Source organism: Phascolarctos cinereus, unplaced genomic scaffold, assembly GCF_003287225.1.
Source record: "Phascolarctos cinereus isolate Bilbo 61053 unplaced genomic scaffold, phaCin_HiC Scaffold_9;HRSCAF=440, whole genome shotgun sequence".
NCBI lineage: Eukaryota > Metazoa > Chordata > Mammalia > Diprotodontia > Phascolarctidae > Phascolarctos > Phascolarctos cinereus.
The window spans coordinates 245,057,126-245,073,370 of NW_027556402.1; the positions used below are offsets into that span (position 1 = coordinate 245,057,126).

Genomic DNA, 16,245 nt, shown 5'->3' on the forward strand with positions numbered 1-16,245 from the left:
CGGGCCATTGGCTGATTGAACCGACCAATGGAGCCCAGCGATCTCTGTCACGTAACAGTCTCTCCTCGGGAGGGAGAGGGGCAGGAGAGACCTCTTAAATTTCCTGCTGTATGTGTTTTGGGTCTGGAGTCTACTTCCGTGTGCCTTTGGTGTGTCTCTCGCTTTGAGTGTAAGTTCCTTGAGGAGGGAAACGATTTCACTTCTATCCTATTCGTAGCACCTAGCACCAGGCGTGACACAAACTGGGGGCCAATGGCTCCTCAATCCATCGGTAAACAGTAAGTTCCGACTATGTCCGGAGCAGTATGGAAAGCCTTGGTCAGGTCAATAATGGAACGATGGAACGTTGTATACAGACCTCTGTTCTGCTCCTGGCATTTCTCCTGGAGTTGTCAGTGGCAAAGACCGTATGTACCGTTCCTCGGCCCTTTCTGAAGCCATGCTGGCTCTCAGGTAGATGACCATCTTCCAGGTGAAGGATCAGCCAATTAAGGACAATCTTGCCAGCAAGGAGTAAGAGAGAGGGCCCCAACCCCATGATTGTCACAGGACAATCTATTTCCTTTTCTTTTATAGCGACAGAAAATGGAGGCATCTTTGGACTCCTGGGGAATAACCTCCTCTTGCCATATAACCTGGAAGATTTCAGTCAGCTTTTGTATGAGCAGTGGACACCCCTCCTTCCTTGTAAATCTCAGTTAGAATAGAATCAGTATCAAGTGCTTTGCTGTAGGAGAGGAGCCTAATGGTATTCAAGACCTCTTCTTCAGTTGGAAGTTCAGCTAGAAAAGGATTGACTTCAACCTGAGGTATATAGTCATCGGCTTCAGCACTGGTTGATAATGGTGTATTGAGAACGCTATGGAAGTATTCAGCCCATCTTCAGGATCATGTCCTTATCACCAATCAACGTGTCTCCATCAGCACTTAGTAGTTGAGATGCACCAGAGGTCTTTGGCCCATAAATAGTCTTCTGGCCTCCGACACTTACCTGGCTGTGTGACCCTGGACAAGTGACTTCACCCTGTTTGGATCAGTTTCCCCATCTGCAAAATGATTTGGAGGAGATGGCAAACCACTCCAATATCTTTGCCAAGAAAACCCCACATGGGGCCACAAAAAGTTGTACACAACTGAAATGACTGAACTTGAGAAACATGGTGAATGAAATGGAGTCAGCCTCAAAATCAGGAAGGCCTGAGTTCAAGTCCTGCCTTGGACTCATAGCTATACCTTTCAGCATCCTATGCAGCTGTCCAAGATTATAGATTTCAGATTTGTAGTTGATCTGTGGTTGGTAGAGGGAGTGCCTTCCCTAACCAATGAAATCACAGGTCTGGTATCACTGGAAAAAAAAATTATATGTTATATAATAAAATTATAAAAATTATATAATTATAATAATTATATAAGATGAGAGATTAAGAGAATTGCCCCTGGTCATAGAGCATGACAGACAATAGATGACATTAGACAACAGATAATAGAAAGAGATGACATAAGAGATGGAATCTGAACAAAAGTAATAGCTGGCATTTAAATAGTGCTTATTTAAGGTTTATAAAGTGCTTTACAAATGTTATCTCATTTGATCTTTAGAATTTGGTTATCGTTCCTTGTGCTGGAAGAGGGTCTAAATGACATCACTATGTCGGTCTGACTATGGCTGATCAGACCAATGTGCGCTCAGAAGGCTCTGCCACAGGTCAGGCACAAAGTCTGAGAACTTGGGATGGAGCTGTCTCTAGATTTTCACATCTCCTGTTTCTTTTGAGCTACTTCGATTCTGTTTTGCTCACAGAGCACAACGCCTTCTCTGATGCAGGCATGCCCTGCTGGCTGGTCCTGTGCCAGTCCCTCATGTCTCACACTCGATTTCAAAGTTCTTCAGAGAGACTTTGAGAGTATCCTTCTATCAGTTCTTCTGACCTCTGTTTGAGTGCTTGCCTTGTGTGAGTTCTGCGTAAAATAGTCTTTTAGGTAAATATGTGTTTGGCCTTTGGACTACTTGGCTAGGCCATCAGAGTTGCAGTCTCTGCAGCAGAGTCTGAGTGCCTCGCAGTTCAGGTAGAGAGAGAACCTCAGAGTCTGGAACCCTATCAGGCCAGGTGGTCTTCAGAATCTTCCTAAAACAATTCAAATGGAAGTAATTCAGTTTGCTGGCATAGTGCTGGTACGTTGTCCAAGTTTCACAGGCATGCAGCAATGAGGTCAGCACAACCAGCTCTGCTGACCTTCAATTTGGTAGGCAATCTAAAACCTCTCTTCTCTCCCACGCTTTCCTTCAGAGCCTCCCAAACACTGAGCTGGCTCTGGCAGTTTATGGGTCAACCTCATCATCTATGTGTACATGTCTCTTCACAACACCCCTTTGAGGAAGATGCTATTATTATTATCTCCATTTTGCTGAGGAGAAAATGAGGGAGACAAAAGGCAAGTGACTTGCCCAGGGTCAGGCAGCTAGTGTCCGCGGCAAGATTTAAATTTAGGTCTTTTTGCTTTTTTGATGAGGTAATGAGGTTAAGTGACTTGCCCAGGGTCCCAGAACTAGTGAGCATTATGTGTCTCAGGCTGGATTTGAACTCAAGTCCTCCTGACTCCAAGGCCACTGCGCCACCTAGCTGTCCCAAAATCCAGATCTTTGTTTAACACCAAGCCCAATACTGTCTCCACTTAACCTGTTAGCAATCCAATTAACCGACCACTCCACCAGTATTCACTAAGTACCTGTTATGTTTCAGGCATGGGGCTAGGCCCAGGGAATAAAAAAAATGAAGTTTCTGGCCTCAAAGTGCTGATACAGGTTAATTTTAGGGTGGGAGTATTTCTACCTGTGGAGATCAGTGTGAGCTTTTCATGTAGGAGGTGGAGTTTGAGCTGGACTTTGAAAGAAAGTTGGCATTCACATTGATGGAGATAGGGAGGAAGTGAATTCCAGGCCAGAGGCACAGCCAATGAATGCAAAGACAACTGATGGGAAATGGAATGTCATCCTAATTCCAAGTCCAGCACTATTTGAATGAAAGGGCTAAACTAGATGAACTCTGTATTCAGTGACAAGGACGAGAGGAGTCATAGCTGGATCCAGCCTCTCCAGACCACCCTCTCCACACGGGTCAAACAGGCTTAAAAGAGAGAGGAGATCACATCGCTGCTTGGTGCTTGTTGAATCTATCCGATAGAATGGAAGCTCCTTTGAGGAGCATCTTTCCTTTCTGTCTTTGAACCAGCCTAGGACTGCTTGGCACATAGTAGGAGTTCAAAAAATGTTTGTTGAACTGACTGTGGCAAATGAAGATCAGTTAGAGTAATTGGGGATATTTTGTTTTTGTTCAGTTGTTTCAGTGATGTCGGACTCTTCATGACCCTATTTGGGGTTTTCTTGGCAGATACAGGAGTGGTTTGCCACCTCCTTTTCCAGCTTATTTTACAGATGAGGAAACTGAGGCAGGGTGAAGTGACTTGCCCAGGGTCACCCAGCTATTAAGTGTCCGAGGCCAGTTTTGAACTCGGGAAGATGAATCTTCCCGACTCCAGGCCCAGCACCCTACCCACTGCTTGGAGAAAAGACTGGAGGGGTACATCTATAAGGAACAGAACTATCTTTAAATATACAAAGGGCTGTCATGTGGAAGAGGGATTAATCTCTTCCTGGCTGGCCTTTGTGATAGGACCAAGAGCACGGGGAGGCTTTTCCTAAAAGACGACAGAGCTGACACTGATTAGCTTCCAGCTTCCCTGACAATATCCCGGTCATCTAACGGAACAAAAAGCCCTAGCCATGGGAGTCTAGGCCCCTCACAAGTGGTGGATTTCTGAAGCTCATGACAGCCGTCCTGTCTTTCCCTCTAGCTAGCCCCGATAATCAGGCTTATTTTCACATGGATGCGGAATGCTGTGTGGAGAAGCTAAATGTCATGGGATTCCCAATAGCCTTGTTTTGTCCCAGGAGTGAATGGTAGCTAAGAGAGTGCTGATGTGGAGAGCTCCCCCCTCACATCTCCAGACAGAACTAAGAATAATGAGTCCCAGTTTCTTTAGCTATAAAATAAGGGAGAAGGACTAGAAATGCTGAGGCAACTTTCTAGATGAAAATCCTATGACTGGAGTTCCCTGGATTCCTAATAAATGGACAAAATCAAGTCTAGCTTCAGGAGTCCCTATATTCTCAACCTCCCCCCAGCCCCTTCAGGCCCCTTTTATGTGTTGTCTTCCTCCACTGAAATGGAAGCTCCTTGAGGGCAGGGACTTGTCTTTCTACTTGTATTTGTATTCCTAGTGCTTGGTACACTGTGTTAAATAAATTCAGTCTGTCTATTCACAAATCCTCTCCTGAATTGGGGTTTAGGTGTTGATTGATGCCTAAAACTCCTCTAAGAGGGAACAAAGTCTTTCATTCCACCATTGGAAGGAAAGTTCTAAAGTGCCAACACCTGACTGATAAACACATCAAATCTCAAAGTCACTAAAATGTGACCCAGCATTTAATCAATGAGTGCAAATGTACGAGAGCCTTTCTGGCTTCTAACCTAAAACAGAAGTGCAATGAATTTGGCTCTGATTATGACCCCTAAATGAAGATCTGAGAGCAAAGTCAAAGAAAATTCTACAATATGCACAAATAACCAAGGTATACACACAGCTAGTTCCTTAAAAGATGATGATCAATAAATTTTAATGTACAGAATAAAATCCCAGAAGATTTTCCTATCTTCTTTTTCTCTCAAGATCTCAAGGTGCGAATGCCTCTGACCAGGGAGGTTTACGTTTTGGTCCAGCCCTTAGTAAGACTTGAATAGAATCAATCAATCAATGACTCACACCCGGCCTGGTTACAGTCGATTGAGACAGTACATTGTGATGGATAGAACTGAAAGTAGAAACTCGTTGTTTCTACTTTCTACATAAGCTGGACGTTGAAACTTGCAACATCTGCATCAATATAAAATCGCGAGTTGTCTTCAAATCGGGCTTCAGGGTTAAAATTGGAACATGTTAGCCTCTTCAAACACCTGCTTATTAGTTTAGTCTTGGCTTGGGCAAAATGTTTGACATATTACTGAAGGTCACACAAAAACAACAATAACACAATCCCACAATAAATGAAGGACCAAGAGAGGGAGCAACGTTTTCAGGCTGGGGTTTTTTTTGTATGGAAAATACATGTCAGCTCCGGTTCAAAATGATTCTGCTGAACTACAAGATGTGATGGGGAATGACAGGGTTTGCAGGGCTGATTTTAGTTGTTCGCTACAACAAATCACCAGCCTGTTTTCTTGGTTGAAGGTGGGTTTTAATCTGCAGATAAACAATGTCTTCAGTAATTTAAAAAAATATAAACTCTACAAAAGCTCCTGAATCCTATACAAAAGCAGCTGCTTCAGACCAATATTGAGAACCAGAAGTTGTGTATAGCACCACCAGCCAAGTGAGTACAAGGACCTCTGCGTGACTTCCGCCTTCCTGGCCTCCAGCTGAATTCAGGCTTAACATGGTACATATCCTTTACAGTTTACAGAAATCAGCCTTGAGTGCAGGGTTCCTGGAGAGGAAAGTCTCAAGCCCTATGAGGCACCAAGAGGTTGCAAAGGTTAGAATGTCCGTAATACTAGTGTCGGCGATACAACACATCCCGTGTTGCCCGATCAACTTTTTCCTGGTAGTCATTCAATTTGTCAAGTATTTTCTGGTGCAGCTGCAAGAGAGGGGGAAAAAAAAATCACATGCTCATGAGGCAGTTCAGTCCGGTAGCTGAAAAAATGAATCAAGCTCATTCCTGGCACCAGTTAGAACCCAGATTGCTAATGAAGTTGCTGGCACCTTCCCTTCTTTTTCCCTTTCAATTTTAAGCTCCAGGAAGTGAAGGGCAAAAAGTAACATGCTAACTGGCTCCTAATGAAGAGTATCACTTACAGCAAGGTTATGTGTGTTGGCACTATTTTCTCCCAGTGATTGAAGAAGTTGGTCAATGGCAGAGTATGGAAGCCACACCATCGGAGAGGTTGCAGACAGTGGAAACTAAAAGAAAAGCATAACTTTTATCAAATAAACTAAATCACCTGAAAAATTCTGAGAGTTTTACCTCTATTCTAAACCTTTAAGAGATCATATACTTTCATTTTTTTCTTCAAAACTTTTTTTTTCAATAACAAAATGAAAGTAAATGCTACACAGGCAGAACACAGGTTTTTTTTTTTTAAAAATCTCATTTTTTTCCTCGATTTAACTGCTTTTAGGTACAGCAGTTGTTTCCTTAAAAGAAAATTCTGGTTTCACTTAGCATTAAATTTTTTTGGGGAAGTCCAGTCTCCTCCAAGTGACTAATACAGCCACCATTTCTATAACTAGAACACCACCAGAAACTGTGATTTAAATTAACAGGAACCCCCCCCCAAAAAAAAAAAACCAGTGCTCCCATGTGGACTTTCTTTGTATTTTGCTGCTTAAAAGAGAAAAATAACACTGCGCCCGTCTATACAGTATCTCTTTTTTACGGAGGCCAACTCTGACCACAACCCTTTAAGGTAGGAAAATGAGATATTATTATTCCTGTTCCACAAATGGGAAAATGGAGGTATTAAACACTTATATTTTAGGGGAAAAAATCAGTGATGTAATTAATTAGACCCAGCATGGTACTAACACCCAAAGAGAAGTTTAATTACAAAACCTGGCTTAACTAGAAAAAAGTCAATTTGTGCCCACCTCAATTCCAAAGTATTGATGTCCTTTCCCTAGTACAGCATCAACATACTCCGAAACCAAATCCACAGCTTCTTCTAAAAGGTCATAGTTTAAGTAGAGACGGAGTAATTCAGCAGCATCAACCTTCTGCAAAAAGGAAGGATGGCAAAGTACAGTATTATATTGAACTCCCTTAGATGTTGCACTTAATAAACTGAAAATTTCAGTGAGTTAAGGCATAAGTACTACCTAGGATCTTGGACCCCTAATGCTTAACTCATTCTGCAGAAACTTTGATTTTTTTGTCAGGGGAGGGAGGGGAATTTCTTAGGGATGATGTCATCTAAAGACTCTGGTTACTCTTGGAAAATTTGAAATAGGCCATTTTCCAAAAGAGAACTGATCTTTATGGTGATGTACTGCTAGTTAGTTTGATAAATAAAGAGGGGCATCTACAGAGCAATTGAAAAACAAGGGGGATGTTAGAGAATCTGGGAAGAAAAGGCATTAGCAGCTGGGAGGATGGGAAAAAGTCTCCTGAAGAAGGTGGCATTTAAGCTGAGTCTCAAAGGAAGTCAGGGAAAAACTAAGAGTCAGAGGTAAGGAAAGAGAGTATTTCAAGTATGGAGGTGGGGGTTGAGGTGTTGAAAACTGCAAGGAAGCCATTGTTAATGAGTTGGAGAATATGTGGAGGAGACTGTAAAGGCAGGAAGGGCTCAGGCTAAGAAAAGCTTCAAAAGCCAAACAGAGGATTTTCCATTTCATTCTGCAGGTGATAAGGCAGCACTGAAGCTCACTGAGCACTGGGATAACATAGTTAAATCTACAATTCAGAAAAATTGGGGTAGCTAGTTGTCGAAGTGAATAGAGCACAGGCCCTGGGGTCAGGAGGGCCAGAGTTCAAATCTGCTCTCTGGACACTTACTAGCTATGTGACCCTGGGTAAGTCACTTAACCTTGAAGGCCTCCAAAAAAAACCAAAAACCAATTACCATGACACCTGGGTGGAGGATTGAAACGAGGAGATCTGAGGCAGAGTCTAATTAGAAGGCTGCTGTCATAGTCTAGGACTTAGACTCTACCTAGACTCTAGGTAAAAGGTGATGAGGGCCTAAACTCGGGTTCCGGCTATGTGACTGGAGAGAAGGGGACACATATGAGAGATCTTATGAAGACAGAAGTGACAAAATTTGGCAATGGGTTGGACGTGTGCAGTGAGCACAGCTTGAGCGTGACTGAGGTTGTGAACCTGAGTTGGTTAAGAGGATGCTGGTTCCCCGGACAGTAATAGCAACGCTCAGAAGAGAAGACGGTGTTGTTTTTTTTTTTGGGGGGGGGTGGGGAAGGGAGGCAGGGAAGATAATGACTTATGCTTTAGAAATGTTGAGCTCCAGATGCTAGCAGGACAATCAATTCAACATGTCTAGAGGCAGGTGGTGACATGGAGCTGGAGCCCAGAAAAGAGGCCAGGGCTGGAGATACCGATTTGGACATCATGCGCACAGACCTTACTGACCCCACAGGAACTGATGGGATGGCCAAGTGAGGCAGTCCAGAGTGAAGAGACCCTGGAAAAAGAGGCTTGGAGGACACCCAGGACGAGTGGGAGTGACTGATGAGAAAGCAGCAAAGGAGACTGACTCAGAATGAGTGGTGGTCAGGTAGTAAGGACAAGAACAGGAGGTCCACAAAAACCTAGAGAGGAGAGGGGATCCACAGGAAGATAATCCAGTGTTAAATGCTGTAAAGGTCGCTGGGAAAAGGCCACTGGGCCTGTAATTAAGAGTCACTTTTAACTTTGGAGAGGGGGGATTCAGTGAAATGATGGGACGGGAGCCAGAACGCAGAGGGCTCAGATGAGAGGAGAGGAAGAAAAGGCACCTGTTATAGATGGCTTTGCTCAGGCGCTCAGCTAAGAAGGGGAGGACAGTTATGGGATGGCAGCATCAAATAAGGGTTTGTGTTTATTGTAAAGTGAGGGTTGTTTTTAAAAGGAAAGGCGAAGACATTAACCAATCTGTAGGCAGCAAGGAGCCAGCCAGGTCTCTGTGAAGGTCAGAAGACGGAAGGATCGAGAAAGTAAGAAGTTTAAGATGAAAGATGTTTGTTCATTATGGAACAGGCACTCCAAAAAGCCATGTGGAAGGGTTAAGATCTAGGAGGGCAACATTGTGAGGGCTGTACTGAGTTGGACAAGCCCGAAAGACAGGCCAGCTTCTGATCTTAAAAAGTGCCAACTTTTTCCCCAAATGAGGGGAATGCATTCTGTTCTCGAGTGTACTTGCTATGTGACAACAAACTTTAACCTGCCTGCCTCAGTTTACCTGTCTGAAGGCTGGTTGGGAATAGGTGGAGAGGCAGCCAGCCAGTATTTCCTAGAATGGTAGGTAAATAGCAGCAGTGTTTATAGTTAAATATCCCAAGGAACAGAATGAAAGGTATAACAAAAGCTCCAAGTCATCAAGGTAAAGGGAAAAGAATTTAGACTCAGAGGACCTGAGTTTGAATCCTGGCTCTGCTCCTTACTGGCTTAGGTGATTGGGACAAATCACTTCCCCTGCCTGGATCTATTTCCTTCTCTGTCAGCAAAGGGCACTGAATTAGCTGATTCCCAAGGTCCCTAGACCAACTCCCTTATTTTACAGAGGAGGAAACTGAGGCCCAAGGAGCTTCCGTGACTTGTCCTAGACCCCATGGGCAAAAAGAAGCAGAGCCAGGATTCAAACCCAGTCCAGATTCCAAAGTCAGCCTTCTCTACCACAAAACCTCTCCCTCAACGGTGTCTGCTCCAATTCGATTCTGTTTTTGCCCGATTTATTAGTTCCTAAATATCTCATACATCACTCTTTTCTGTTTTAAGCTCTGAATTTGATCTTCTCTCTCTCAACAATCAAACCTCCTTTTTGTTACCTGTCACGTTGTTTCCCTCTCTCCCTCTCTTCACACTTCATTAAACCTTTAGCACCCTCAGTCTTTCACATGACTCACAACACCTGCAAACAACTGGCTAATGGCTATTAGGGAGAGCTGGGTGTCCTCAAGACATAAGCAGAAAATGTCAGATTTTCTGAAAAAACATTTTTTTCTTCTCTGCCTAATACAATTCCGTTTCCTGTGAATTTCTTTTGCGATGAAGGCTGTCCTAGGTCCTCCTTGATATTCCATTATGTAGGATGGAATAAAATGATAAAAATAGGAGAGAGCTGGGTTCAGATCTCAGCTTTACCAACTGTTATCTGTGTAACTCTGGACATGTCACTTCGCCACTCCCCCGCAATTTTTTCACCTCTACAACAGGGATACTACCACCTTACCTACTTCTCAGGGCTTCTGTGGGGAAAATGCTCGATAAACCTTAGGGCTACAGAACCGTGAGTCATTATTTGGGAGCCAATGAGACTATTATAGTATTATATAGTAGAATTATATAATATAGAGTGTGTGTGTGTGTGTGTGTGTGTGTGTGTGTGTGTGTGTGTGTGTGTGTGTGTTGCAGAGTATGGATTATATATACAGTACACACATTTATTTTATACTATATATATATATACATACATATATATATATATGTATGTATATATATATATATATATATGTATAGTACAGATTATAGTATCATTGGACACTTTTGGGGGGGGGGTTACCTTATGTCCATATATATAGAAAGGGGAATTATTAAATATGCTGGCAGGAGGCATTTTTCTTTTTTTAGAAGTGAGGCAATTGGGGTTAAGTCACCTGCCCAGGGTCACACAGCTAGGAAGTGTCAAGTGTCTAAGGCCGAATTTGAACTCAGGTCCTTCTGACTCCAGGGTCGGGGCTCTATTCACTGCACCACCTAGCTGCCCCTTGGCAGGAGGCATTTGACAGGAATTTTTGCTGAATAATCAATGAAAGGAGCCCTGGTGTGGGGAACTGACGCCCAGCCCCAGGACTGCTGGGATGCCTGTGACGGGCTTCACTTCATCTGCAAAAAGATGATTTGAAGCCAAAAAAGCTGACAATGTTTTGAGCTTCGCTGAGAAGCCAAGTGTCCTGAACCAGAATACTTGGGCTGTGCTCTATGTGTGCAGGCCCTAGCTGAAGCCCTGCTCCAGTTCTAAGCACCATATTCTGAGAAGGACATTGGTTAGTTGAAGGGAAGAATGGCAAAAGAAGGGCAGGGCAGCTGGGACGGTGAAGAAGGTGCCCGAGATCATGCAATATGAGGATGGTTGATGGGCCGGGCATATTTAGCTGGGAGAAGAGGAGACCCTGGAGACCATGAAAGGTACATCTGAAAGGCTGTCATAGGGAAGAGGGTTAGACTGTCTCAGCTTGCTCTCAAGAAGCAGAGTCAGATTTAATAAAAGGGCAAAGTTCAGCTTTATGTAATCAAGAGCTTCCTAACAATCAGAACCGTCTCAAAGCAGACTGGGCAGAAGGCTGCCTTGTTGAGAGGATTCTGGTTGGGGTATGGTCTGGATTCTGAGCTCCCTTCCAGTTCTAGGATGGAGTGAAAGTAAAGAACAATACTTAACGCTACCTACTCAGAAGGCTGGAGTGAGGAAAACACTTTGTATACATGAAAGAGCCATTGAAATTATATGCCATATGATGGATTTTTACCTATATGGCAAACTCTATACCCAAAGGCAATAGGGTTACACACAGAACTACAGCTAGACTTTTCCCACTGCTTTTCTTCCAAGTCATTGTTGCATCACTTTGCCACTACTAACCAGGTTATGCAGACAGGTAGATGGAGAGCTTTCATGAAAACGAAGGGACTCCTTACCTTGTAACTATTTATGAGCCAATTGGGCAAAGGAACCCCGTGGGACAACAGCTTGTTGATTACACAGTGGTGATACAAGTTATTTTGGCATTTGTATTTTTCCAGGTAAGAGGACAACAACCGCCAAGCTTCATCAGTAGCACTGGAAAACATGATTAATTTTCAGATGCCTCAATCTGCTATGCCATAAGAGTTAAAAACATTTCTGTAGAAGGAAAACCCATCTTTAAAAACACACACAGAGACCTATGAAATGTGCCAAGGAAACCTGATGTGCTTTGTTCAGACAAAAAGCCAATACAATACAGAACTGCATTCAGAAAAACCCCATGGTGAGTATGACCATTTGTGTTATTTGTGGGCTCTGGTCGACCAGAGAAGAAAAGCTGAAGGAAAGGGTTTTCACACACCTGCTCAGAATTAAAACCTATGAGACAGTAGCAAAAACTAATTTAAAGATAAAGGATGAATGCCAACAATTAAAACCTAAATAATCTTACTAAACTGAAATGAAAATAAACAACTGATTTCTAAGAAAAATTTGCAATAAATAATTCTGTAACATCCATACATTAAACTTCAACAAACCATAATTATATGCTAGCCTCTATGGGGTGTCTAGAAGTAAAAGACTTAGTTGTCATCCCTGTCCCCATCCTCTCTGCTACGGGCTCTCCCCCTCTCCCCCTCTCCCCCAGGTGAGACACTTTGGTTATCAAAGTGAGAGAAATCAATTAAGAAAGCTACAGAGACAGCAGTATAAGGGAGAAACCAGCGTACTGGAAGCCCACAGATCTGTTTTCTAGAACTGGTTTTGGTCCTGATCAGCTGACAACCGCAAGCCACTTCATTTTTCTAGGCCTACTTCCTTATCTGTAAAATGAGGTGGTTGGCTCAAATAATATCTAAACTCTCCTGCTAGCTCTCAAATAACTAGAGTCTAGATTGTATGATAAAGACTGGAAGCGCTATGGAAAACCAAGAGTGAAAGGTAACCTTGAGCAGGACCTGGTCTGGGGCTCAGAAATATCCGACTTCATTATTGGTGAGGGGGGGATGCTTAAGGGGAGAAACCAAAGTCTTAAACAGCTGCTCTAGGGAATGTGCCCAGGAGGAGGGGGATCGAGGTCAAACAGAAGGGCCGTTAAAAAACAACCAGAACTCAATGGCAGTTGGACATTATGAGGCTATATGTGGTATATGGATGGAAGATCTTGTTTTTTAGGGGTAGGGGGAAAGGGGAAAGGGATGTCAGGTTGGAAATTTATTAAATACCGACTTCTGACTAATCTCTTCCTTCCTTCCTGACTAGGCAGTGGGGTTAAGTGACTTGCCCAGGGTCACATAGCCAGTAAGTGTTATGTATCTGAGGCCGAATCTGAACTCAGGTCCTCCTGAATCCAGGGCTGGCGCTCTATCCACTGTGCCACCTAGCTGCCCCTGACTTCTGACTAATCTCAACTTGTATTTTTACAGTTCTTTTGGGATTACAAAACACTTTGCTTACAGAAGCCCTCTGACTGAATGGTTTAAGAATTTTTTTAACGGATGTGGGGGAGGGGAATAGCATTGTATATATGCCATTACATATTTCTTTCATAGAACATCTAACCCAAAATAAGCAAGGTAGCTTCCTACATATTAGCGATTTATACAATTCAATCACCGAAATAAGCTATGGGTCCGAGACACTTAAATCCAAAACACATGCCAGAATTAATGCTAGTAAGGTACCTGGATTCCTTGGTGGTGATGACAGATGAAAGCTGATTGGCCGCTAACCAAGCCCATGCCTCTGCCTGTGCTGACTCCCCACCAAATTGTAATTTGATGCACCTGTAATGCAAAGTGAGCATTTAAATCCTCTTCTTTTAAACAGTCACTGTCACTGGGTCACTAACTTTACCTTCCCCCCCCAATTTTCAATAAATATTCAGAAATATTTCCTTCCTTCCTCTCTTTCTGGCAATGTGGTTAAGTGACTTGCACAGGATCACACAGCTAGTAAGTGTCATGTATCTGAGGCCAGATTTGAACTCAGGTCCTTCTGACTCCAGAGCCACTGCTCTATCCACTGTGCCACTCAGCTGCACCTCAGAAATATTTTCAAACTGAGACTTTCAATTAGCCAATCAATAAAGACAGGAATTTAATTATAACTAAGAAGTGTCAGTCATCAGCTATAAATTTAAGCTTTTTTTAAAAAATCAATACACAAATTTTATATGACTTTTAAAAAAATCTCCATTATAAATGTGGTTTTTTAGAAAGCCATGAAATTTTGCTTAAGTGACGCACACCAGCTAAACTGCTGTAAAATGAACTTGTAATTCAGACATGTGTGATAATAATAAGCAGACTGCCAGCGTTTGATAACAGGATAATTTGATACGTACTTGAAAGCCAGCCCCTCGAAGACTGGCGTTAGAGGGAGTTTAAAAGCCTGGCAGAGCGACCTGGCTGTGTCAAAAAGGCCAGCCTGCACCAAGAGGGCGACCGTCTCCTCTGCCGATGAGCTCCCTGCGTAGACGAGACATATATTCAGTCCTAGCCCCACTGATAAAGAAAGAAGTCACACTTCAGGGCTTCGCAGAGAAAGGGATCTCACGGCCTCTAGCTTGTTGTGCACATGGTCCAGAAGAATGCACAGACAGCTGGGCACTTAAAAGAGTCTCCGATGGGTATTTGAGAAGAAACGTAAAGCAGTGAATTCCTACCTGCAATGGCAACAGCTGTTGGGTCGTGCTGGGCCAGCGTGAGGCGCATTCGGGCTAAGGAACACTCCCTCTCTAGGTCTTCTAGTTCCAAGATTTCAACTTGTCGGCTCGCTAGGAAACCACAAAGAGAGAGGCTCTAAAACCCTGGGATAAATCAGATAGCACTAGACAGTACCATGTGGACTAACACAACTTGTCCTTCCTCTTTGCCAGTCATTAAATAAAACCTTCCAATTTCTAAAGGCATGAAGAGGGTGGAAAAAATTGGTCTTCCAAGTGCATGACCTTAAAAAATCAAAGTCACATTACTATTTCAATTAGTTCTTGGACTGTGTAGATCTGAGTCAAAAACAAGATCATGAAATAAGGATTAAGCAGCTACTAAGGTTAGGATTTAAACAGTTACCAGGCAACAAACACTTAGCTGAAAGTTCTCACTTACTTGGGACAGCTGTGCACTCTCCATCATGATTCCTTTTTGGGGAGGCTCCAGGGCGTTCATACTAGTAGGCAAAAAAAAAAAGTGATCAGCTGGGTGATAGAAATTTTAATTAGACATAATCAACTCAACTGTACCAACATGGTAAAAATGATATCAATTTTAATTTAGATATTTAATGCTATGTCATACCATCAATGAGCTAAATCACATAATGTTTAGATGTCTGGTCATTTTTCAGTCATGTCTGACTCTTTGTGATCCATTTTGGGCTTTTCTTGGCCAGAGATAAGGTAATGGCTTGCCATTCATTTCCTTCTCCAGCCCATTTTATAAATGAGGAAACTGAGACAATCAGGGTAAAGTGACTTGTCCAGGGTCACACAGGTAGTAAGTGTCTGAGGCCAGATTTGAACTCAGGTCTTTCTGATCTAGGCCCAGCACTCTTTCCACCTAGCTGCCTATTAGATACCATAATAGCAAAGCTCATTTGCAGGAAAAAAGAATCTAGAGAAATATCAAGAGAAATAATGAAAAAAAGATAGGAATGTTGACTCAGGAGACCTCAACTTAATATAAAACAGAAGCCATCAAGGACATTTGGTATTGGTTAAATAAGGAAGAATCAGAAATAATGGAGCTCAGTTTTTGAAAAAAAAAACCAGAAACATAAATTACTTAAGAAAAAACTTCCTATTAGATAAAAAATGGTTGGAAAAACTGGAAAGCAATCTGGCAGAAATTAGGTTTCCATCACTATCTTAGATGATATTTTAATAATAAATCAAAATGGATACATGGCCTGAGTGTGAAGGATTACACCATAAAAAAGTTAGAAGCAGATCATACACCTTTCACAGCTAGCAGCAGGAGCAAGTTTTTAATCAAACACGACAGAGACAATTACAAAAGATAAAAGATAATTTTGATTACAAGAAGTTGAAAAGTTTCTGCACAAGCAAAACTGACAGAGTAAAAAGGGAAGCAGTCTACTGGAGAAAAAAATCTTTCTATCAAATACCTCTGATAACAATTTAGAATCTAAGACATCTACACAACTACCAGATATTGGGGGCCACAAGATATTCTTAAGAGATAAGTGGTCAAAAAATATGAACAAATAGTCTCAAAAGGAAAAAAAAACTATCAATAATCATATAAAGGAATGCTCTGTCACTAAAAACAAGGAAAATGAGAATCAAAAAGCACATGCCAATGGGGCGTGGGGAGATGAGCGTGTCAGCCACTCTGGAAAGCAATATGCAAGTGTTCCACTGGATGGCTAGGTACATGTGCCAAGGGGTAGGTCACAGCCAAAGCTAAGCCTTCATGCCAACATATTCACAGTGGCACCTTTTGTGATTATAAAGAATTAGAAACAATGAATGATGTGAGAGATAAAAACAGAGGAGGAGGGAAGGACCTGTGACCAGATGCAGAGGCAAGTTGGCAGAGCCGAAGACAATATACACAATGATGTCATACAATGACAATGTAAGCGGAAAGAACACCACTATCAAACAATCGAATATGAAGATTGAAAAATTACAAAGAACGAGCATAGGCACAAAGAAAGCACATGAGAAAACACCATCTCCCGTTCACTTGCAGAGGCAGTGGTGGGGTAA

At 42.5% G+C, this 16,245-nt stretch overlaps 1 protein-coding gene across 1 annotated transcript in view; it reads right to left on the minus strand.

Moving 5' to 3' along the window:
- Positions 1-4,646: 4,646 nt before the first annotated feature.
- Positions 4,647-16,245, minus strand: part of NUP160 (nucleoporin 160) — a 46,694-nt gene continuing 35,095 nt past the window's right edge. Inside the window, 8 exon segments of the mRNA XM_078148961.1 lie at positions 4,647-5,695; positions 5,914-6,018; positions 6,706-6,831; positions 11,462-11,603; positions 13,196-13,297; positions 13,858-13,981; positions 14,179-14,289; positions 14,621-14,681. Of these exon segments, the coding sequence (XP_078005087.1) occupies positions 5,609-5,695; positions 5,914-6,018; positions 6,706-6,831; positions 11,462-11,603; positions 13,196-13,297; positions 13,858-13,981; positions 14,179-14,289; positions 14,621-14,681 (858 nt within the window). The 3' untranslated portion in view covers positions 4,647-5,608.